Raw genomic sequence first — 25,720 nt, 5'->3', positions numbered from 1 at the left:
GAAGTGCGGAACGCGTTTTTATGGCAATACGAGCATGCTAACTCTCCTTTGAAGTTATATTTTCTTACAATTCATGTATGTCTTACAACTTATGCGTCTTGGTGATTATATTTTCTTACAATTCATGTATGTCTTACAACCTCTGTGTCTTGGTGATTATATTTTATTACAATTCATGTATTTCTTACAACCTCTGTGTCTTGGTGATTATATTTTATTACAATTCATGTATTTCTTACAACCTCTGTGTCTTGGTGATTATATTTTCTTACAATTCATGTATTTCTTACAACCTCTGTGTCTTGGTGATTATATTTTCTTAAAATTCATGTATTTCTTACAAGGCCATGCCGGACCCGAACAAAAGAAAACGAATTTATTTATAACATTATATCAATAGTTCTACATCAGGCAATAACCAGTTGTAAACTGTACCATAATGGCATGTTGTGAAACTGGGCAACAGTGAGTTGGTTGTCCTCCAAACCTCTTGGTGTTTGTATAAGAAGTTTATATACATACAGTTGTATATATGTGCTCACATATGTACTGCACATGTACCATGGGTCTACTGGAACGTCTGGAGTAGATGTGTTCTGCAGTAATTGATGCACATGAAACGTCAGCCCAATGATACATTCATCATATGTCAAAAGAAATGCTATGACAAACAATAACTGAACTAAAGGTTGAGCCCAGTGGTGATGATAAGGTTTGACTTTGGCATGAATTTGCAGTATGTAATTGACTCGGTTCTGGTTTGACTGGTCCGTATTTCTTATGGTAAAGTTCAATGAGGTGAACTACGAGTTACTGTAGTCACATGGTGTGCTTAAGCACGTCAAGCACCTCAAATTATATTTCACACAATAGCTTCTTGAGAACTGGTGTTCCAGGAATCAAAGGTGGATGACTAAGTTAACTCTGGTAGCAACAGCACTGCATCATACGATCTTGTCTCAGTTGATAAGGAAGATGTTGGCAGTATATACCTGAAAATCAGCAATGAAGGCGGATGAGAAAAATCAAGTAGAGGAATTGTTTCATGCTCTAATTATTAACTAAGATGCCGACGTTATTTTCATAATTAACTGTTTGTGGATGAACAAGATCAATGATGTGAAAGGAAGTCATTGTTTTTGCTTTACGGGTTATATTATCATGGCATCATGTGATAGCTGCTCGATTATAGTACAGTTGGGATAAGTAGAAGGTTGAAGATTTATCAACTGGAAGATCATTGGGTTCTTTACTTTCTGAGCTACCGAGTGATATTTGGTAACGAAACATTCGTGTGGTATCTTACGACAATATGTCACCCTGTTTAGTGAGGCATAATAGCAGAATGGGAAGTAATTGCTATATTAATACAGCTTTGGTATTGGAGAAACATCCGTGTGGTATCTTACGACAATATGTCACCCTGTTTAGTGAGGTATAATAGCAGAATGGGAAATAATTGCTATATTAATACAGCTTTGGTATTGGAGAAACATCCGTGTGGTATCTTACGACAATATGTCACCCTGTTTAGTGAGGTATAATAGCAGAATGGGAAATAATTGCTATATTAATACAGCTTTGGTATTGGAGAAACATCCGTGTGGTATCTTACGACAATATGTCACCCTGTTTAGTGAGGTATAATAGCAGAATGGGAAATAATTGCTATATTAATACAGCTTTGGTATTGGAGAAACATCCGTGTGGTATCTTACGACAATATGTCACCCTGTTTAGTGAGGTATAATAGCAGAATGGGAAATAATTGCTATATTAATACAGCTTTGGTACTGGAGGTCTTTGGATAAATTTTTAGTTTTTTGTTTGATTTCGTGCATAGGGTTGTCTGCAATAGTCGTTACTAATTTTAAAATAATAGACTAGAAGAAAGGCAGCTAGTCAACATCAACTACCGCCATTACTTTGCTTACTCTTGTCAGACCGAATAATGGAATTTGATCGTCATTCTTATAAAACATCCGTGACCTCGAATTGCGGAGCGCGATTTTTCGGCAGTCAGAGAACGCAAACCACGGAATTTCAGCCCAGCACGCTAACTACTGAGCTGCACTAGGGCCTCTTCAGATGAGATTCTAGAACATCATCAGTTAGTCCTGATCGCTTGGATCTCTGATATAGTAATAGACTGAAAGGACTTTGCAATCCCTGGTTTATGAGCATCCATGTTAGGTTTAATGGTAAACCAAAACCAAAGAAGGAATAAACTTCCTGCTTGATTGGTCCTTAAAAATCATCTACACTTTTATGTTAACCTCTTCAACTATATTATCATTCTGATATCTATTTTCATGAAAAATTAATATTAAATCAAAGTTGGTGTAGCTGAAGAAGTGAAATATGTACAATATTTTAGAATATTTTTGAAGTGTGGGTAAACTTATCAATCCTGTGTCTAACTTAATGTGATGCAATATTTAATATAAACGTAAAGATTTTAAACAAGCCCAATCCTTCTCTTTAATTAGCACTTCTTTACCTCTCTTAACCAACTTCAATTTGCCTGCATCTTAGTTAGAGAATTAAATCTTATTTAATATGTTTGTTATTTGTAGTAACAAGTAAAATTAAAGAGCGAGATTCCTTACAATTAACTACTGACCGTTACAATGTTCGGCTTATACCAGTTTATCTGTAGTTCTCATCACTATTTAGTTGTTATTTGTCCTAAATTTGGCTTGTCTTTAAGTTAAAATCTTAGTTGATCTTATGGTAGTGTACCTCATCATCATACTGTGAATCATCGCTAAGTGGATCCTTAGCCCTTTTCAATACGCTCTTATCACTTGGGTAATCAATCGTCTTAGCGTAACACGTAGATTGATTCATTGAATGTATACATAGTATGCTATTTCAACATAGGAACAGCTTTCGTTTCTGTACTCCTTCGAAGATGGATAGCTTCTGGAAAAGCTACAGAAGTTGTAAAATAAAGCTAGTTCCATGTGATCAAAGTAAACTACGGCGAAATTCTTACCATAAAATCCAGTCAACAGTGATGTTTAATCGAAAAAAGATACGGTTTTAGACAGTCTGCTAAAATTAATTGTTTCCGCAACAAAAATATTAGGTCGTACTCACTCCGGAAATCACCGTTTCCATAGCAAAGATGCCACAACGTAATGACAAATCACAGTAATAATAAGAAAAACGAGTGGCCACTGTCGCATTTCTCTGTGAAGTTTAGTGTCGTCTCACCAGGAACCAGTGTGTGACAAATCTATGGAGTAAAGAAATGTCATAAAAGTCGCAGTATTCTGTTGGACTCGTGCGATGTTCTGTTGTATTTCTTGCTTACAGTGATAAATGGCTTTCATTTCCTATGGAATTCCTTTTCTATACTTTGACGGTTATAAAAAGAGGATTATTTTTCAACGGGTTTTGAGTTGATGGAAACATTTTTTTAATCGTATTAGTTTTTACGTCTGTGACACTCATCACAGCGCGAGTTAAAGCAAGTGCGTTTAATTACAAATGTAAATTAGTCACGTCGCATTGTTTATTCAATAAACGTTATTTATTGTACAATGTCCCGCTTATAGTAATATGTGGTTTAATGTAGATAGGAACTCACATGTTTCTAGATTTTTTAGTGCACAGTTTAGTTACATAGTAAGAGAACAAAAATTGTCAACATGCAACGAATCAATGCAGCTCCTGTCTGAAAATGTCCATATACACGAATTTGTTGGAGATGGTGTTGTTTATTAAGTTTTTAAATTGATATCAGCTTGTGTTAAAAACGTTTAACAAGGAACAGTTTCATATAGTACACAACACCTGATTCATTAAAGTTGATCAATTTTCCATCAGAGGGCACTAACAGTATTGAATATTGAACGACGAAGGCCTTTTCCGGGTGTTATTCGTTCAGTCATTATTGGCCAACGTTCTATTAAATCGATATAGTGTATAAGCTGTAATTGCTTAACTTATTACCAAAGTTCATAGTAGATCAGTTCTTATATGCTATGATAGCTCAAAAGGAGTCTCTGAATTTATAAAATTTATAATGATAATGCACATTAAAATCGATTGAAATGGCTTTTTCAGCTACGTAGAATATATATAAATCAATTGATTTTACAGGTTCTCTTGTGGTTGACGTTTAAACCATCGCATTGGGCAACAAACGACAGATTCCTTTATAATTTTGTTATTTCATTCAAAGTCATTGGAAATTTCTATTCGACCTTTCAGGAGTATATAGTCAGAGTATTTCGTTAAATTTAGATACAGCGTCATCCGTAGGAAACAAAAATGTGGGTTTAAAACTGTATTTTACGACTTCATTGAAAAAGTACTTAGAGTTTTGTTACACATTAATATCACACATTGTAGTTCATTTTGATCTATTACAGAAAAAAAATATAATCACGAAGATGCATAAGTTGTAAGAAATACATGAATTGTAAGAAAATTTAATCACCAAGACGCATAAGTTGTAAGAAATACATGAATTTTAATAAAATATAATCACCAAGACACAGAGGAGGTGGTTAGGGCGCTCGACTCACAATCTGAGAGTCGCGAGTTCGAATCCCCGTCCCACCAAACATGCTCGCCCTTTCAGCTGTGGGGGCGTTATAACATGACGGTGAATCCCACTATTCCTTGGTAAAAGAGTAGCCCAAGAGTTGGCGGTGGGTGGTGATGACTAGCTGCTTTCCCTCTAGTCTTACACTGCTAAATTAGGGACGGCTAGCGCAGATAGCCCTCGTGTAGCTTTGCGCGAAATTCAAAACAAACAAACAATTATTTTACCTCAATTATACAGCTTTTGTTGTTAAAGAAGTTTATAAAGCTTGTTTAACATTATAAAAGGATAGTTTACTTATTTATGTAGGTGCAATATAACAATGCAGGCACCTGATTCAAAGCACATTCTCCCCCCCCCCTGGTGACTCAGCGATCTAAAGGCTTATAACACTATAAATTGGGTTGCGATACCTGCACCGTGTAAAGTACAGATAGCCCAGTGTGTAGTTTTGTGTTTAACAACAAACAACTCCCTTTTTTATGTATGGTTTATTAAGTACACAAGTTTCTTCATAATGTATGTAAATCGTATGACACTTTGATGTGATATTTAACAAAGCAGGTAGCTCAGTAGTTTCTATGACCCTGGCTAAACAAAGATGTGTTTTTTAAAGGATATACTGTAGATTAATCTTGTTAACGTACATCTGTCAGCCCATGTTGAAGTTATTATCTGGAAACACTCGATTAACGTGATATTATATAAAAATGCAATAACTGTGTGAGGATTTGCTAGAAAGTAGGAAATCGTGATATTTCAGTGAGTTGTTCTTACCTCGAATACACTGAGTGTGATGTGAATATATTTTCAAAAATATTATTATTATTAACTAGTTAACTTGATTGTGTTAAGACGAACAGAGTATAGTTAGAAATGGTTTATTACTAAAAGTTACTATATAAATGCATGATGTACTTGTGTAATTAGTATAAATGTCAACAGAGGCGGACTAACAACATTTTTTGGACTCCGTCACTTTCAAAAATGGGGCCTCCTAAAATAAAAAAAATGCAACAAACAAATGAAAACATTTGTATTATTACAAAATGCAACAGACAAAAAAAAAACATTTTTGTTATTAAAGTAAATAAAAATAACTGCTAGATGTCAAACAAACAAAGCTCCTTTCGATTTATATTTATCGGTTATACAATCTTTGTTGTTTCGTAAGTTGATAGAAATGTCTTTTTCGACTGCAATGAGCATCGGTGCCTCCAAGTTTTATTGTGTTGTTGATGGTCTTAAGCGAGTTTTTAGAATCTTCAATTTGGAAAAACATCTCTCACGTGAACATTAAATAACACTAAGTATTATAATATATTTGTATACCTAATACAAGTTTTATTAGGCAGAATAACACAATCTATTACTGCATAAAAGTTTAAATGCACATGAAAATACAATTTCTACAATCACGAGCGTATGCGGTTGTGGTTCAATTTCATCTGCAGTTTTATCCAGCACGTCATCTTCTGTCTCTGTGACATCAGTTTCATGTAAACCTCTTTTCAAGTGTTTATAGTTGGAAGCAAATGACACCAACTTTTCATGCATTGAAAAAAATCAATTTCTGGAATTGCTTCACAGATTATTCAAAGATCAACTTTCTCTGGTTCAGCAATTATTTCTTCAAATCGATTGGGATCCAAACATGAAATTTCCTTGTATAGATCTTTGTGAGAAGCAAATCTATTCTCCAAACTTTCCAGAACTGCGTCAAAAACTACATTGAAGCAGGATATTTCAAAGTATGTTTTTGGATCTTGAACAACAGTAGAAGTTCTAGAAGTTCATATTTTTGGGAAAACCTTTTGTATTACAATTTCATCTTCTGCAACCTTTTCATTGACTAGGTGTATGAATGTAGACGTAGTTTCAAATAAATTGTCAAAATCTCTAGAAATATTTTTCAAACGCAACGTAGCATCATTTATCATACGCCATGCTTGAAGAAGTTCAAGCCCAGCTGATTTCAAATGGTCAGAAACAAGAGTTGTAATGTCAAAGATTCTAATATAGGTGAAAACCATCAAAACTATTTCAAATTTGGTCATGTTTTCATATAGGTTATTGACACCACATAGCACCGACTGACCGAAATCACTGAATTCACTGACTCGTTTGAAAACTACGAGAAGATCAGAAAGCATCTCATTCGAATAATTTCCATAACTACCGAAAACTTTTCTAAGTGCTTCTGCTCTGCTGGACCACCTTGTTTATATATATAATTATATTGTGTAATTAATATTATATATGTGTTTGTGCGTGAGTGTCTGTAATAGCTTTAAGTAATTCTTTACGATTTTTATATTTTCAGAAGGAAAACAAGCCGCTAAAAATAGACTGGCATAATTACACCCAGATTGCTGAAGATGTCAAAAGAAAAGGACCAGGAGAACAAGGGACAGCATTTTATTTGCCACCTGGCGTGGAACAAAAGAAGGATCAATTGTATAAAGTCAACGGATTTAACGCTTTGGTCAGTGATTACATTGCCCTCAACCGCTCTTTGCCAGACATTCGGCACCCAGGGTAAGACAGTATTAAAAGTCTGATAAACTTGTTAATTTTAACTGAATCTCACATTTTAATTACTTCTGAGATAATCCAGCTGAACATGGCGGATTCAACATAAGCTGGTATTTTAATTAATTTGGTCACGAAAATAAAGTGTGAAAGGTTCAGAAAATGTGCGTCTTTTTTTTCTAATTTAATTCAATATATATACCATATGAAATGCGTTCACTAAACATGCGCATAAACCTTTTGTTCAATTTAATTCAATACATACCACAACTGTTTATTGGCATGATCTGCTCACATGGTTTGAATTTTGCTCAAGTAATTAAAATTTTATTTTAGTACCAAAATATAGTAAAATTAAAGTATGTATTAGCTAAAATAGTTTCCGAAATCTTAATGGAAGACTTGCTGATGCATGAGATTGCAAATGGTGTATTTCGGTGAGCGAGTGTGTAGGTTATTGAATGAATCAGTTGTTAAACGGATATATAGGTAGTAATACTAATTGATGGAAAATGTTTTCACGAGCTTTTATAGAATACGTGTATAAGGCCAATCTAATTAATAAACCATTGCCCTTCAAATGTTACGTTGTAAGATGTAGAATTTGTAAATGCACGGATTTATGCAGCATTTTAGGTGGGTGGTTTTCATACATGCTAAGTGGATTAGTGTAAGAGTGATATCATGACTGGTTAGCGTTCAATACAGTAGGCAGATAATGCGAGAAAGAAGATTGATAGAGTAGATGAGTGGCAGAAAAAAGTGCTTTATTTTAATTGTAAATGGGTGGGAATATTAGATGGTATAGTATGATGAATAGCTGAATTTAAGGATTAATTTGAACTTTGTATGTGAGAACGCCTGAGTAGATTATTGAATAATTTAAAAGAATGCTAATCGGTGCTTGCTGGATAACAAATCTGTGTGTCTGAGATGTCTGGGAAATAATACGTAAATAGAGTACATCACAACCAACAGGTTTGTTGGTTGTACAATGTTATGTCAGTACATGAAAAGTGGGAGTAAAACGGGTTTTTCATCTAAAGGCCCCGAGAGGAGTTTCCCATTAAGTTGCAAATATAAATCTTTTTGAAGCTGAAGATAAAATAAAATGTGATTTTTGTATTTGACCGTAAATACAGTATCTATTGTATATAAAACTGTTTACTGCAGGATGTAAGTAGGCTTACGTAATCTCTTAAAGGACTCCTATAAACTATAGCTGTGTTCATTTTATACATCTCAAACTCACGTATTCCCGAAAGACTACCAACTGCTCTCACAGGTCTTCAAGTCCACCTTCTTTTAATATTAGTTATTTCAATAATATACAAGATATGGGGCCTTCAGTCTTATGAATGCGATTTGGTGATAAAAAATATGATTGTTAAATACCACTCTGCATTACGTTTGTTTTGTATATAAGCCTGTGAGATATTTATGTATGTGTGTGTGTGTGTCTGTGAAGGCAAGAACTTATGACTTCCTATATCATGTCCCTTTCCCGTTAGCCAGCGGATACTTTACGGAATTACAACGCTAGAACTCGAGATTCGATTTCCCGCGATAGGCAGAATGCATGTAACCCACTGAGTAGCATTTCGCTGAAACACAAACAAAGATATCCTGTTTAAAAATTCACAATCATCTGTTTTGGATTATTTGTAAAACGTACATAAAAGTACGTATAGGTCTTATGTAAGCAAGATATTTTAAGGAAACACTCGGTGTATATTGTGAATCATATAAATTACAGTATTTACCGAAGTATTTGAACCTAATACATTGTTTAAGCGAAACTTCTACATACAGCAATAAATGAAGTTCTATTAACCCCCTTTGTAATTTGTTGATTTACAAAGGGAGATGTGTAAATTATAATTGGTCCCAACAATGTATTGGTTTTATTTTTTTGATATAGGTCACCAAAAATCTATTGTTGTGTTTTAAGTAAACACCAAATCATGAAAAAAGAAATATCACAAAATATTTTAGTGTAACTTTAGAAGTCAAATATGAACAAAGGATTTAATGCCAATATAGTTTTAATTTAGCTTATGTATTTACTAAGAAATTTAATCTTAGGAAATCGATGCCGCATTATTTCCTACAATAGTACGTCATGTTACATGTAAGAAACAAGAGTCATTCCGTTGTACAGGATAAGTAGATACTGTATAATGCGATCGTCAGACATAGCAATAACAGGCATTATACGAAACAGATTTGAGAAGAACCTCATTGTATTACGCCTTTAGTAACAGTGTTAAGAACACACCATGGTGCCTGTTTGGTAAAAATAAAGTATTTAATTTGCTGAGAGCTAACTGTAACAGTGAAAAAAAGGAGTGCTGCATCCACCAGGTTTTTAGTGGCTTAAATGAGTGTAATAAACAGCTGTGTTCATTCCAGATACAGGCATTTATGAACTTTTCACCATAAACAGAAGAAATTACTTGCTGAAGATAAAGATGTGCTTTCATTTTGTTCTTTTGAAGGCTCAAAATATATAACTTACAACCAAATTAGCTTGTTGGATTATCCTGTTGACCAAAGACAAGAAAGTATGGGACTAATTTTACTAGTCATAAGATATGAGTATTAAGCGTAGTACATTTTTAGCACTATATTCTTTATTCAGTACCTTACAGGTTTTGAAGAAGAAGAGTATATACTAATATTTCAACCACATTATGTTCACCATATCTATTGCTGACTACTGGTTTCGCTCAATACAGAGTTCATCAGGTCGGCTACGTCACAACAAACAGTATTGATATTGCGGACATGATGTGGTTGAAATACTATTATACACTTTCTTCTTCTTCTTCAAAATTCTGTAAAGACTGAATAAGGAATGTAGTTAAAAATGCAGTTTCCTACATGCATCTGTCACGGATAAATCACTCTTCCGTTTTTCATACCACAGTGTTTTTGATGAGAAATTTAGGAAAATTATCTTTCAAACACTAGTAATATAATCCTGCACTTGTTATCATTATGTTAGATTGATTACTGATAGGTAGATGCTTTTTTTTTTTACTTTGTTATAGCAAGATAAGCGAAGTATTTAGATAATGAGTAGAATATACTTGTATGTATGTCATGGTTTTTGGTTACAATTAAAACAACCCGGCAGGGTAGAATACATGAAAGTGAGCTTTTGCAATTTATTTATTCGTAATTATTCTAGGATAAAAGAATGTGGAAAAGTTTTAAATTCACAATTATGTAAACCACGTTAGTCGCGCATGATTTGGTTTCTAAGACTACGCATACTTTGAATATCTTCCTATTAACAGTGAAAAGGAGTGTGTGTGTGTGTGTTTATATATATATATATATATGTGTGTGTGTGTGTAGTCTGGACGTTAGTTGCTTATATAAAAATGTACAATTATTTAATATGGTTATAATGAAAAGAGCTAAGTTTATAGGAGTTGATAAAGATAGGCTAAATTCACAGTGTGATAATTTTATTGATATTGAGCGTGCAAGGAGCTGATATTCAGAGTATGACAGAAAAAGCGATATACATAAGTGAGGTAGGGTTGTTCATTTCACTAGAAGTATGTTGTAAATGGTCACACATTTGTATAGCAAATGTTATTACTGGCCAGCAAGATCAAGTTTGCATTATTAAATGGTGAATAAAAGTACCAACACAAGGAAGAACATTTAGTGACTGACGATGGCAATTGTAATATTATATTTACTGCATTTTTAGCCTAATTGAGCTTTGATCAGAAAAGTATTTTTTATATGAAGACTATATTCGTCATTGATCTTAGTTAAGATCTTGAAATAAGTAGAATAAATATGAAGATCAAACTTAAGCATGCTCAATTACATATCATTTCGTTCCTACCTTTGAACTCAGATGTTCATTCGGGAGGTCTGAAGCCACTTTGTGGTGGACTCGAACTGACTTTTTAGATGTTCAATAATATGTCAATTGATATACTACGTATGATATTCACAACAGAATGCTATAACCTTTATTAAAGTTTTGAATTACAGTGTAATTTACTTTTTGAACAGTCTATGGACGAGTTTAAGCAGTGGATTATTTACTTTCAACACTTGTTCACCATTGTTTCAAATACTACAGTATTACAAGCTTATGGACATGCCGATTTAGCTGCTTCGGAAGTTTCTACCTATTCATATTACCGATGATTAAAGCAGAAAAGTATTATTCCGTAAGAAGTGTGATACTGTAAACATAATATTAAGATGTCTGAAGAAACTAAAATACATTGTGAGAACCTCAAAGGATAACAAAAATATTAATATTATCGAAGTACCTACAATATTAGATAGGTTTGGAAGATGTGGGACAGCCCCTCAACTACTTGTAACAAATCTGCCACAGAAGATCATATGAAAAATCGTTATACTAAAAGTGTGGATTCTTTGGAAGCCACATATTGTTGTCATCTTGATATTGTAGGTTTGAAGTTAGCTAGCTGTGTGGTCTCTTGAAGATCACTATTATTAAAAAGAAAGACTACATAAAAACTGTCATAATAAATCCTAACATCATACTTGAGTTATAGAATGTAAAATGTTTTAAATATATTTTCATTAGGGGTGAACTTCTACAAGCATATCAGTACAAATATAACATTTTCTCTATCATAGGTGACAATCAGATGGTCTATGTCACTAGAACGTTCAGTCTAAGCTAGTAAAGTACTTTTATAACCTCGAAGAGCATTGTTTATGAAAAGAAAGATTGCATAAAATGTATGAAGAAATTTGTATTGTCATTTTACGCTTATATTCTGCACTCTAGGCCTAAAACTGTTGGTTTAAATGTAATATTGCTTTTATTTTTACAAGTTCTTATAGCTTTATTTTTATTTTTTACTAATGCTTATAAATTTATTTACAGAATAATAATTATTGAAGGAAGAAAACCAGATTCTACTTACTCACCTGCTAATATAATTTGATTCACCAATGATCATGTAAGATGCTTAAAAGTGTTGTAGGAACTGCTCAAATGTTCAAACAAGTAATCTTTAGATTTTATTTTTCTCGTAAGTGTCGGAAACTTTAATCCACAAGCTAGAGCATTCTTTTATCGGTTAAGAATCAATTTTGTCAGAATGATCAATAAACGGCTTTCTATTTAATAATGCCCTAATTGTTTTACCTTTTTCGGTCTTTCTCTACTAAAAACATTTGTACAGTAATTAAATTTTAATGTATGAAGTAATCGATAATACAGGCGTGTTGTTTTAACATCGAAGTTATCGATGTATCTAAAAACAATCTTTAGTTTCAAAAGACACTAAGTTATTTTTGAATAAATTTTGTTTTGAATGATAAATTTAGTAAATTAATATATATATAATTTGTTATTAATTTTCTCTAGATTGGTAGGAATAAATTTGCTCATAGGTGACAATCAGATGGTCCATGTCACTATGTCCTATGTTTGTTTAGTTTTTTTTTATTTTCAGTGGGGTACTTGTTAGTAATAAGGTTTTTGATTTTAGTACCGAATTATGGTATTTGTGTCGATGTTATTTCCTGTTAGTCATTTTCATTATTCAGTTAGGTTTTCGTTGATGTTTATGACATAATTAATCGTAGTGGTGAAGTTGTTTTCAACTGTAAGATTTGTATATTTTTATAGTTTGTCGTTTTTTATGTGTCGATTATTTTTAACAACTTTTTACGGATAATTGTTTTTTATTGAATACTTCAGAAATTATATGTAGGTCATCGTCTATAATATTTGCAGAGCATACATTAATGTTATCCGCATAATACACTTTAAGGTTTCTAGTTTCTGTTCTATCGTAGTGTTCTATGTTGTTGTTTCTGTTCTATCATAGTGTTCTATGTTGTTGTTTCTGTTCTATCGTAGTGTTCTATGTTGTTGTTTCTATTCTTTGGTAATGTTCTATGTTGTTGTTTCTGTTCTTTGGTAGTGTTCTATGTTGTTGTTTCTGTTCTATCGTAGTGTTCTATGTTGTTGTTTCTGTTCTTTGGTAATGTTCTATGTTGTTGGTTCTGTTGCTTTTCTGTGAATTTTAGTCTGAAATCCTGATTATTGTTATTATTATTTGGGCGTTTAGAAACTTTGCGGAGAAATTTTTTTTTGTTTTCAATAGTATAGTGAATGTTGGGATGTATGTCATTGTTTGGGTTTGAGAATCTTTTTTTTTTCATTAGAGTTGAAGCCGCAGAAAACATTTTCGACACATCTCAATTAATGTAAGAGTTGAAGACTGCTTTGTTTAAGACCTATTTTTCCAGTCGAATTAAAGTTATATTTACTGGTTCAATTGATATTGTTCTACCTTTGCAGACACTGTCGATTTGACAATAGGTGATGTTGTTGATTTAAAACGTAACTTTGTGGCGAGATTATACAAGATTATAAGGTTTGATGAGGACGTGGAAATTTTGCGTTACGGGTCTTTGATAATTGGTTCATTAGTAAGTTTGTAGGTTTCTTCTCTTGGAACTTAGGTTTATAGATTTTGCACATCAAACTTGTCATTTCATGTTTTATAGCCAATTTGTTAAACAGTCAATAAAATTTTATATTATTGGTTTTATCGTAACCAGTTTCTGATCTCGGTGGATAATGCAGCCTCCTTTTTCAAGTGCTTTTAGAAGTTTGTTCACATGTTTCTCCTGTAGGTTTTCATCCAGTTTTTCGTATTTGCTAGGGTCATTTAATTCTTCATTCAGAACTAAACACTGCATAAAACCGTAAAAGAAAGAAAAAATTATTCCACATAAAAAAAATATATGCAGTATCTAATAAAAGTATTAACGAGCTTTCTGTCGCTAATGTGACCATCATCAGTTATTACATAATTTACGGCTCTCAGGTTGAGAAGTTAATCAAATTTTTAATCCATCTTATATTCATTGATCGTAGATGATGTTCTGTTCGTTTCCTTACATTTTACCTGCTAAAGATGTAGTGGCAGCGCGCTCATATTCTGGTTAGAAGCTGGTTTTCTTAGCTTAATGGCAAATGATTTTAGCATTCTAAGATAAAATTCATATCGGAAAAACTGGTGGTTGACAAATCATCACATTCGTTTAGACAGCGGTTGGTAAAAGTACGAATGATGTACGTTTTAGCGCCACAATGTTTCTTTACTTGACTGCAGAGCCTTTCACGTGAACCCATATATCATTAGCAATACATTCAGTGGATGTTGTTTGTTTTTGTAAGTTAAAAAGTCGTTTTAACCTATAATTATGTATTTATTTTATAGACAAATTTTAAATGAACTATGTCCAAAGAGCTATTGGTAATTTCTTAATTTTCCTCTTCGTCGTTTGTTAAATAGTGTCTTAGTACGATATGGCTAAAGTAACAGTTTTCTTCGGAACCTGTAACATAACAGCAGATGGGGTATTCACTTTTACAGTTATAGAGTAACTAATTCTACTCAGGAAAAACAGAAGAAAACAGTTTTGTACTTCTGCTTCAACAAAAAAGTATTGATTTCCTGATATATTTAAGGCTCTGTCGGCATGTCATGGTTGGTGATCAAGGAGCTTTACTCGTAATATGCGGTACACGAGTTTGAATTTCGTCACCGAAAATGCTCGCCCTTTCAGTCTAGCCCCCCCCCCCCCGTGGCTAACCACTGGTGGGCAAAGCATAGGTAGCCCGTTGTGTAGCTTTGTGCTTAACAATAACAAACAAACCTTTCAGCTGTGGTAGCATTATAATGTGACGGTCAATCCAACTTTTCATGGATAAAATAGTTGCCCAACAATTGGCGGTGGATAGTGCTGACTAACTCCCTTCCTTCTAGTCTATCACTGGGAATTTAGGAACGGATAGCGCAGATAGCCCTCGAGTAGCTTTGCATGAAATTCGAAAACATATAAACATAGGCTCTGTATAAAAGGGCTTTAACCAGATTTTCCTTAAGTGAAACTTTCAAAATGTGATTAAAGTCACGCTTTTTCATGCTTTATGGCGCTGTTGCAAGGCATTTGGAGTCCTACAATTAGTCCAGCTTATCCGGAGCAGCTATATGGTGCGTTCAAATCTCATTTATAACAGCGAAACGTCTCCGTTTTTCTCTAAACATGACATATTCTTGTACACTCGCTGCGAAAAACGTCTAAAATTGCAAAGCATAACAGAAGGTTAGTTGACAGTGAAGGAGTATTCAAGCACTTAACATATTAGTCTTAAAACATAATGATCTTGACTATCAGGCACCTCCTTAAAGTTGAAAAGTAATAAAAATAAGAAAGAGTGCTGGATTTTTTTTTCTAATTATACATCTAAGTACCGAAAAAATTATATTTATTTTAGAGTTACACAAGGTGTGCCGTTTTCTTAAACTATCTTTAAATAATTTTTTTCAACCATTTTTAAAACTTGCATATGCGTAGTCCTTCCTGAAATTATTATCACCAAGTTAGGGTTCGTGTTAGTGAGTTTTATCTTAACATCAGATACCACAATGACAGCGAAAAATGTCTAACACAACCATCCCAACTTATTCCTTTTTTGCCACACGCTTTTCCACAAGCTCTCCATTAATTCTAGGCTCATACCTTTCAGCTAGTCCTATCTTAAAGACATATTTAAATAGTAAATGATCTGAGCTTGTCATACGTGACTTTGCAACTGAGATCTGCAGGTCCTATGATAAAAAACGAGATCACTTTCCTCACAAACTCCACTGCTCATGCATGTGTTCAGTAGGCGCCTCGGAGCGTAAGCCGCGAATGTAAGGCCAACTGAATTTTCACGATCTCGGTTTCAGAAAAAATACACTACCTTATCTTCAGGCTAATATGGGAATTGTTCTGTATTCTGACTTGGCTTTCCAACCACATTGTTGAAACAATATTTTAAGAGTACATACATCTTTTGGAATCTACACAAAGTGTATAACTTGCATGTTAGAACAGAAGAAAGCACCGTTAGGAAATTTTAAACAAGAGATACGTAGAGGGTTAATCGCCCTCATAACAATCAGTTACATATGCTAATGCAGCAAACCGAGCTATTTGTTCAGGGTGAGTTCTTGCCTGTTCGATAGTGTAATACCGCCATAGATAAACTTCTGGCTGGAGGATTATAACACAGCCTTTTTTGAAGAAGAATATTCATATAGCGAGATCTTTAAACGACTTGAGTCAAAAAAGAAAATATTTCGAAGAAGATCGCCTTCAAAGTTCTTTATGGAAGCGAAAAATTTTTGCATTATTGAGCGTTTAGAACAGCAAAAGGGTTACGGAACAATACCTCAAGTCTATCTAGAGAAAAGGCCTCATCCGCAAAGGAGTTTCTGATACGAAGGATCCAAGTTTGGCGTAGTAGATAGCGTACCCGGTCTGTGAATCCAAAGGTTTATGATTCGTGTCGCTTGAAGTAAAAACGCTTTGCTCATGCTGGACTCATGGGGGCGCTATAAGAATGAATAAGAGTAGCGGTCAAAGCCCCACTATTCGGTCAAAAGAAAAAAAAAAGATTCGTCTTATGGCGGGTGCTTTCCCTTTAGTCTATCAATTCAAAATGAGGAACGAATATAAACAGATAACCCTTGTGTAGGTTTGCCGGAAAATTATAAACAAACGAAGAAACAGATTATGAAAGAGCAACCTCCGACCCAAAAAAGCGGTTGCAGTGAAGGTGAATGAATATACCTTCTGATGTTATTAACTATATTTTTAAACAACGATCTGAAGGTAGCACAAACTTGCAAGCCAAACGCTCATAATCGTCCAGTCACATCTCGAAATCGACAATCGTTATAATGAGAAAGATGGCCGAAGAAATAGAAATCGCAACAATGTCATTCGATCACATACTCATCAAAGCTTCCGATGTAGTTGTGGAATTTTTGTGACTTTTGTTTGTTTTAACCTACTTTTAAAGGCCGGCGTTCACATGTAGAGCTTAGGACTTGGAAACCTTTTCTTAGGTTATGTGATCTAAAATCTACCTCGCCATCCTTCGCAGAAAATTGTTACAAAAAATTCTTATGTCGTACAACAGTGGATAATAATGGACAGCACGCTCTTTTTTTTAAGTTTGTTAAAAGTAAAGGAAAATCAATTAGCACAGCTGTAGAAATGTAGGACACCGTTATCCTATTTCGTATAGTAACCCCATAAAACAGGTGAAAAAGATTTGTGATTAGGCCACGTTGAGTAAGTGAACTATGTAGCTCTTTTTTTATATTATTCTTTTTGTTTTGATAAAACGGTTTTAACTATTTTCTTGTACTGCTGCGTTTCCATGAAACAAAACTTAAATGTTTAGTCTTTCCAAGGCAACACCATTTTTGGTTGAAACCCAGATTTAGCGAACCTCCCTAATGGACAAGCATATATAAGCGTTATAATGCGACGGTCAATCCCACTATTCGATGGTAAAAGAGTAGCCCTAGAGTTGGCGGTGGGTGATGATGGCTAGCTGCTTTCCCTCTAGTCTTTCTAGCGCAGATAGCCCTCGTGTAGCTATGCGCGAATTTCAAAGCAAACAAGTTTTAGATAAGACAAAAACTTTTTTTTTTACCAAAGAGTTCTAATATTGGCACTTTGATGTTTACAATAAACACCTTTGATAACAACAGATAGAATAACAAAACTAACCCTTCTACAAATATCCCCCGATGGTTCAACGATAAGTCTGAGAGCTCAAAACATTAAAAATTGGGTTTTGATACCAGCGAAGGGCAGAGCTCAGACAGCCCATTGTGTAGCTTTGTACTCAAACAAAAAACAAACTTTTCACAAATAACAGCGAATTTACATGTTCTTTAATAATCTATGAAGTTTTTGCGCGAAATTCCGAACAAACCAAACCAATCAAATTAGGATTGAAAGCATAAAAAGGTAGTTGGAGTTTTTACAGGCAATCTTGAAAGAGTAAGAAAGACTGGTAAAAACTTTCCACTTTATACGAACTATTTACATGCATTGATCTTGCCCAGAAGAAAAATGGAATGCTAAATAGAAAGTTATCTTCGAATATCTCAGTATATATTTGTTTCATATGGGCCATTTGTCATCAAGATTGATACAGCCATTATACTTGCGTACATTACTGTACAACGTTTGCGATGTTCTGATTTTGTGTGAAGTTTTCATGTTATTCACTTCTCCCAGAGGTTTTCTGAAGTGTCAAAAGGATTATTATGAACCTCTATATATGCAAACTTCAAAGCGAGTATATATGAATTAAATAAATTTAAATGGTTGTCGGGAAACATCACATTTTGATGGCTGTGATAGAAATAAAAGATAAAAGTAAGTATTTGTTTTGGTTTCTATAAAAAAAGATGAAAGTAAGTATTTGTTTTGGTTTCTATAATTTATGTCCCGGAAGGAGTTTATATGTCTTTAAATATCGTGTTTTTAGGAATAAACCATTCTTCTGATATTTACGACTTTTTTTTTTCCTTCTTCGCACTTTATCTTATTGATCTATCAAATAATATAGAAACTCTTTTGTCAATGATAATAACGATACTCTTATAACGAAAATAAGCTTTTATTTTTGTAAAATACGAAAAACGAATTATTTTATTTTTTTCCAGTGAGTAGAATTGTATCTGTCACCTAAGCTTGTTTGGAATATACAGAATGTTCGTTCTCCTTGTTTTTGAAATATCAGATGGTTGGTTGATAAGAGTTTATTGGCGCAAAGGAACGTGGCTATCTGCGCCAAATTAGATAGTTACTGTATACAGTGTTTTCAAAACTAAACAAATACTCTGAATAAATAAAAGCTATAAGTTTTAATATGGACTCACTAATGTATGTTAACAGTGCATATTAAGTTTAGAAATAAGATGTACATCTTTTAAATACATTTATGTACTTAATCTTAAGAACATTTACGCCTTTATATTTAAGATGTTCTTTCTCTCAATAGCGCAAATCAAGTTCATTTTGCTTCACAGCTCCTCAACTAATTCCTCATATTGGGTATAAAAGTATCTTTTTTTTTGTATTCCAAAACCTAAAATAATCCTACTATACCTTTACACGATTTAGTTTGAGAATCAGAACTGTTTTGCTCATTGTCCACTCAGATCAACCACACCTTTTTTGCCAGAAAATGAATAAAAAATCATATGTATTAAGTATTAAAATTTTATCCCTAAGATGATCATCAACTTTCCTCGAAGTTTATAGGTTTTACTTTCAGACGTTCCTAAGATTATGATAAATCCTATTTATAAGTTACGAGATCTGCTGTTTCTCTTTGGTTTTATGTTTCAAAATCTTGTCAAAATGAAGTGAAAGTACTTTATATTCTCTTACGGATTGAATATATACTAGCGTATAGCCCGTCAAAAATGAGCTCCCATTTCATAGCTAACTGAAATAAATAAATTTTGCGAAATCAAGCTTGACTAATAAAGAGGCAGAAAAGTGCAGTCGAGATAGTCAAAAGTCCTTTGTGAGCCAATCAAAATTAAGATCATTCATGAAATGAATACGTGGTATATTCATAGAATAATTATTGGTAAAAATTAGTTAGGTTTACAACTTATAATATATAGAAAAACCAGTGCGTTTTCATAACGCTACGTTCCAACAATGGCTTTTATGTCATGTCGCTTAGCAACAAAAGTATGACCTAACATTGTTGTTAGTTTATGTACTGAAATTATAAATTGAAATGTATAGACAGCGAAACTGGGAAAATATTTGTTGGTTTCATAATTTAGTCTCTGTTGATTAAAGAGGTTTGTTTTTAATATTAAAAATGTTAATGATATAACAGAAAATAGCTTAATTCAGAAACGATTTAAATTTAAATTGAATCGATGTTTTTACTTTCATGATAAATTTTATGCACTTGGCTCTAGGCTAGGTGATCCCACACCACATCTTTACTTTAGACTTATTGTACCAGCCCCCCCAGTAGCACAGCGGTATGTCTACGGACTTACAACGCTAAAAACCGGGTTTCGATACCCGTAGTGGACAGAGCACATATAACCCATTGTGTAGCTTTGTGCTTAACTACAAACAACACTTACTACACTTATAAGGTTTCACGGAACCACTACCCCTCACGGCCCGCTTGCACCCCCGTAACTAAAATCGTAATGGGCAGACAGTAAGCGAGTTATTATATCTGGATGAATGCATTTTTGGTTTTATGACTCCTCCTATTTCGAGAAATCAAGCGTGACGTGACGTGGCACACGGGCGTTCATATAGGTTAGATATAATGATCAACCAGTCTACATTCAAATCTTGATGTCTTTCAATTAGCATAGGCGGATATCGATTAAAAGGGGTACGCTTTTGATTGAAGAGTTCGAGCTTTCTTTTAAACTCGTAACTGAACTTCTAAGTTTAAATGTGATGCAAGATTTGACACCACTAATGAAATTATATATTTGTACTTCTTTTCCAAGCAGTGGAATCAACGGCTTCTTATTAGTTACCTCAAATTTAAGATCTAAAGGAAAGAGAGCCTAATAAAACTGCATTTTCGTAAGTCTTTTAATGAATTATATATATATATTTCAAACATCTACGTAAAAAACAAATATTCAATCATATTACTTAGGCAAACATATGACAGAAAGGCCACAGCTACTCCGCATCTCTTTAAATTTGAAAGGAAATTAGAAGTTAACTTTGACAATTAGAAGCAGATTCTAATGCTGAAACTCACAATGTATGTAGTCACTTGAGGGAGCGTAGGTGTTTGTAATTGAACTTGAAAATAGTATAATAGTAATTAGATAAAACTTGCTAGGTAAAATGGATCAGTGGAATAATAGAAAGAATTGTGTTTTGAAAGTTAGTCGAGCCTGGCCCGTGGGTCAGCGTGTCGGACTGTGGAGGTGAGGTTCCGTGGCTCGAGTCCTGTTACCGCACTCTGCACTCTTGGTTTGTAGGTATATTATAAGAGTGATGTCCAAATCCCACTGTTTCTTCTGACAACGGAAGCCGAATGGAGTGGATGGAATTAACTAGCTGTCTTCCCCCTTGTCTATCACTTCAAAATTAGAAATAACGCATAATAATAGCCCTTGTGTTGTTTTGGGCAACATCTAAGAAAAACAAACTCTTGAAGGTGCATTCCATCATTTATAATAGTCATGTACGTTGACTGTATAAAAAATAAAAAGTTTCAGTATAAACTTCCTATGGTTATACAGAATTACTTTTATTACATTTATTATAACAGTTGAAATCAAATAAGTTGGCCATTACCGCTGACTTTATCTTAGTTCACAGAAAAAACAACAAATAACAACACCATTTTTATGAAAAGATGTAAATTGTTAATATATTCAGTAAATATTTATGAATAACTTCAACTTTTTTACAACATGTGCAATTTTATATAATTATCTGTATTTGCCAAGCTTTCGTAGAACGTACTTAAAAGTAATATTCTTCAAAATTGGTGGAGAACGCCAGTTCAATCATGTACAGTTTCAGTACAGATTGGTGGTGGTATATAATTAAAATAGCTTGTTTAAGCGAATCTGCATAAACAACTTCGTTCTTAGTTAATTAGAAATATTATGGCCGTATTAAGTTTCACGTGAAAAACGTTTTTATGTCGGTAGTATATAGTTGTAATTTTTAACGTAAATATTCACTGTGTTAACAAAGACGGTGCGCTGGAAATAATGAGGCAGTGGCAAGAGGGTATTGTTTGGTGGGTTTTAACGACATTCTGTATGAAATCGTGTGTTTTAATGACTTGCCAAAGAGCTTCTGGGTAAGGCAGAGAAACGTTTTAACTGTTAAAGAAATGTAGTCTCTCATGAGCGGCTACAAGCTGTATTATGTTGTTAAATTATCTGTAGGGATCAAACGATGAATGATAAAACTAAAAACGGATCTGTCGTTACATAAGATGTAGTGGCATATATACAGGTGGTAGAACTGCCCGCCTGACCAAACTAATTCTCAACTTATGACAGATCTATTAGTGAGATATATAAAACTAATATATACCCCCATGGGCCTGTTTAATGATAATCAGAAATTGTTTTGTTTTTTGTTGTTTTTTTATTTCAAATATTTCTGTGAAACTTTGGGGTGTTGTTATATTTGATATTTCTTCTAAAGCTGAGAATTTACTATATTTATGGTTTCATCAGTTGTTACCAGAACAGGCATATTTAGACTTATACAATTACTATAAATAAACACACACTTCTGTGTGTTTGTTTTTGTTGTCTTTGTTCATTTTATTCTCTGCATAACATTTTACGGAATCTGCGTTTTGCGGATACTTTTAAACTTATCTGTTGGATATTGGTGGACCTGATTATCACGAAAGCAAATTATACAGAAAAATAAACCAGTAATTCACGAAAAATAATAAATGGTTTCAGCATTGTACATACTTGTTGAAAACATACGAAGTGACAACGTGAATTACTGTGAAAACCTTTCAGAAAACAAAGTATTCAAAAGAACGAGAAGAAACAGATGAAATGCAAACATTTAAGATTTGCAATTCAAATTCTCGTAAGTCATTGAACTGCGTTTATTTGTTAACCACTTTAGACACAAAATGGGCTATCTGCATTTTATTCACCGCAGGAATCGAGCCCCGAATTCTAGCGTTGTAAGCCCTTGAGCTTACCGCTGAGCCATTGTGGGGCGATAAGACTATGTCACAAACCAGCAGAAACAAGAGATGACACAGGTGTTAATAATGTAAGGACAACTGTGAAAGGCCAAACTCATTTTATCCAAAACTACAAAGTAGTGAGATGAATTAATGCATACAATTGTCATTATGCAAAAATTATACCAAAATAGCTACAAAAACGCATAAGCTAAATACAGAATTTTTTTATAATATTGTCAAATCAGTGAAAAACATATTAAGCAGCAACGAAAAAGAAATAAAAAGCAAAGGAGAGCAGTTTCTAAATCGATTTTTATATTTGTTTGTTTTTAAATCACTCTGTTGCGTGCAATACACAGATATATCTTCCCTGTCTCCAAGTTAACGGCACATAGAGCATTTGGAGACTGTACCATGCCAAAGCCGATTGTGAAGGCAGGCAAAGTAGAAGTATTATGTAGTCGCTTATTTTATTGCACTGTAAATTCTGTATGGCCGTAACACGAGCGACTTGAGCCCTATATCATCGGAATAGCTTTCTTGGATTATCAATGCCTGTAGAAGATAACAAAGGAATCCTTTACAACAGTATATACAACAACAACAGTGGATGTTCTTTTTAATTTTTTTTTTATTCGTGAATACACTTTTTTCGGTTGAGTGTAGAAAACACAACCGTTTTCAAAAACAACAAAGAAGTTATTTGTACTAAGCAACCAACATATGATATTCCATCCAGACTGAAATGTGTAGGGTTTCGTTACATTATATATATACCGTTCAAGTAGAAATAAAGGCTTCGCAATAAATTGGAATTCCACGAAGTAAAATTGAACGAATGAATTAATCACAACATTTGAAAATTAGAATCCAATAAATTTCTTGTTTACCTTCGGTCTGCTATTATGTATGAAACATTGTTACTAACAAAAAAAAAATGATCCAAAATATATATTTCAGTAATAAAATTTACTAAAAGAGACAAATATACCTTAGGCTTTCATTTCGTACAAATCAGTAAGAAGAGGTATTTCTCCATTCATTTGTGTTTAGAATTTTCGTGCAAAGCTATGCAATGGCTATATGCGCGTAGTTGTTTTCAGTTTTAAAGTGATAGACTAGAGAGAATGTAGGCTTACCAACAGCACTCGCAGCCAAATCTTAGCTACTCCTATCTGATCGAATAGTGAGATTTGACCGTAAGATGCGGATATATTATTGCGGTAACAGGCCGCTTACCATGAATTCCACATTCTAAATCCAGGCACATTAACCATTAGGTCACGCCTGGTCTAGTATATTAAATACATGCCACAGATGTACTTCACATGTGCAAACTTTTAGTTGACGCTATACGCCAACTACGAATATAATATTCAATTCTGTTTGAAAATAAACGATGAAATGTGTCATCTACTTATTAATTTTATAATTTTAGGATATATTATTATTACGAAAAGAAGGCAATGTCTTCTTGATATCTTGGCATATGTCCTATTGTAAAATTTCAGAATTTTGCTTAACTGTGTTAAAAAGATATCAAATATTTAGTTGTATCTGTGTTCGTAAGAAATCACCCCCCTGATAAATTCAAATGTTAAAAAAAATAGTCTCAAACAAATTTGCACGAAAAAATGTGTACTTTAGTTAATTAGCTTACTATTAGTAATTATTTTTTTCTAAAGACTTAATCAATCTTGCGTGATTTCTAACTATTTTAAAAAATGCTTGTGTATTTAAATACCCCAGAAGGCTTTGCGTTTGCAATGTATTTCTTGGATTTTGTTCAAAGATACTATTTTGCTTTAGGCAAAAACTCATTAAAATTGAGCATTAACAAGTAAAATACCCATATTATTGGACCAGTAGCCGAAATATGTAGCTTTTGGCTGTTTGATTCAAATATATTTTGTATATGTGATCAATTTTATAATAAATACATGGAGTTTTTAGACAAAATTAAGTTAATAGTTAAAAACAAAACTGGTTGCATCTATCTTTTGTACTCAAATATAGCATGTAAAAACAAAACAAAAACATATAATTATTGTACTATAACATCAGTAAATTAGAAAAGTAACCAAAATTGTATCATAATGAGAATTTATGCAACAATTTTTGAAAAATGGTATCTATAGTGACTCGAACTTCAATTTTCAGGGCAACCGTCCTTGACTGCCACAGTTTATGTTTTCGTTGTTTTTCACATTTGAAATAGGTTTAGTGAAGCTTATGCAACAAACCACTCATACATAAATGTAATTTTAACAGTATCCGAGAAGCTGAAGTTAAACAAAACTCCATAATAGTTTTCATTGTTTATTTACGAATTTTTTTCATCTTTAGAGACTGGCAGTGAAGTTAGAACTTAAATTTACAATTTATATCCTGGTCTAAATAAACATTTGTTAATTATCTTAGGTGGGAAAATGCTTTTCAACTATACTTTTTGTTATCCAGTCAGACTATATATATGTGTCCTATGTAGCGTTACTTACACTAAAATATTCTAATTTATAGTTTATTTGGTGACCCGGCATTGCCAGGTGGTTTGGGCGATGAGGAGTGGAATTCTACGAAAGTATTATAACTCAATAACACACGTTGATCAAACTGTAGATTGAAATGGACCTGTATTGAACTGAGACTTCGAGATTAAACAATTTTCGGTATACTAATTTTATTTAATATATATGCTATTGTGCGGCTATATAATGTGAAGAACTGAATAGTGACAAATGACACGGTGGGTGGTGATGACTAGTTGCCTTCCCTCTAGTCTTGCACTTCAAAATTAGGGACGGGTGGCGCAGATAGCCCTCATGTAGATTTGCGCGAAATTCAAAAATAAAAAAAAAATACATCTATCCAGTGTATAAGTTTTTCTCATAGTGACTACAAAGCACGTTCACGCCGACTGTATGGTTGATACTTTTCACTATGATATAGGTCCAGCTTATCTATTTGGTTAGGCTTAAACTTCGAGATTAAACAATTTTCGGAATACTAAGTTTATCTATTAAAATAAAAGCATAGTTTACATGAAA

The 25,720-nt window shown here is 33.4% G+C and overlaps 1 protein-coding gene across 2 annotated transcripts in view; it reads left to right on the top strand.

Moving 5' to 3' along the window:
- Window positions 1-25,720, top strand: part of LOC106457585 (putative polypeptide N-acetylgalactosaminyltransferase 10) — a 165,866-nt gene that overhangs the window by 111,027 nt on the left and 29,119 nt on the right. For both annotated transcript variants that reach the window (XM_013917026.2, XM_022383619.1), the window contains exon 4: window positions 6,882-7,096. In XM_013917026.2, coding sequence (XP_013772480.1) covers window positions 6,882-7,096 — 215 coding nt within the window. The remainder of the gene's footprint in view (window positions 1-6,881; window positions 7,097-25,720) is intronic.

The sequence above is a fragment of the Limulus polyphemus genome, unplaced genomic scaffold, assembly GCF_000517525.1.
Source record: "Limulus polyphemus unplaced genomic scaffold, Limulus_polyphemus-2.1.2 Scaffold17, whole genome shotgun sequence".
Taxonomy (NCBI): domain Eukaryota; kingdom Metazoa; phylum Arthropoda; class Merostomata; order Xiphosura; family Limulidae; genus Limulus; species Limulus polyphemus.
This window is presented reverse-complemented; position numbering and strand designations above follow the sequence as displayed.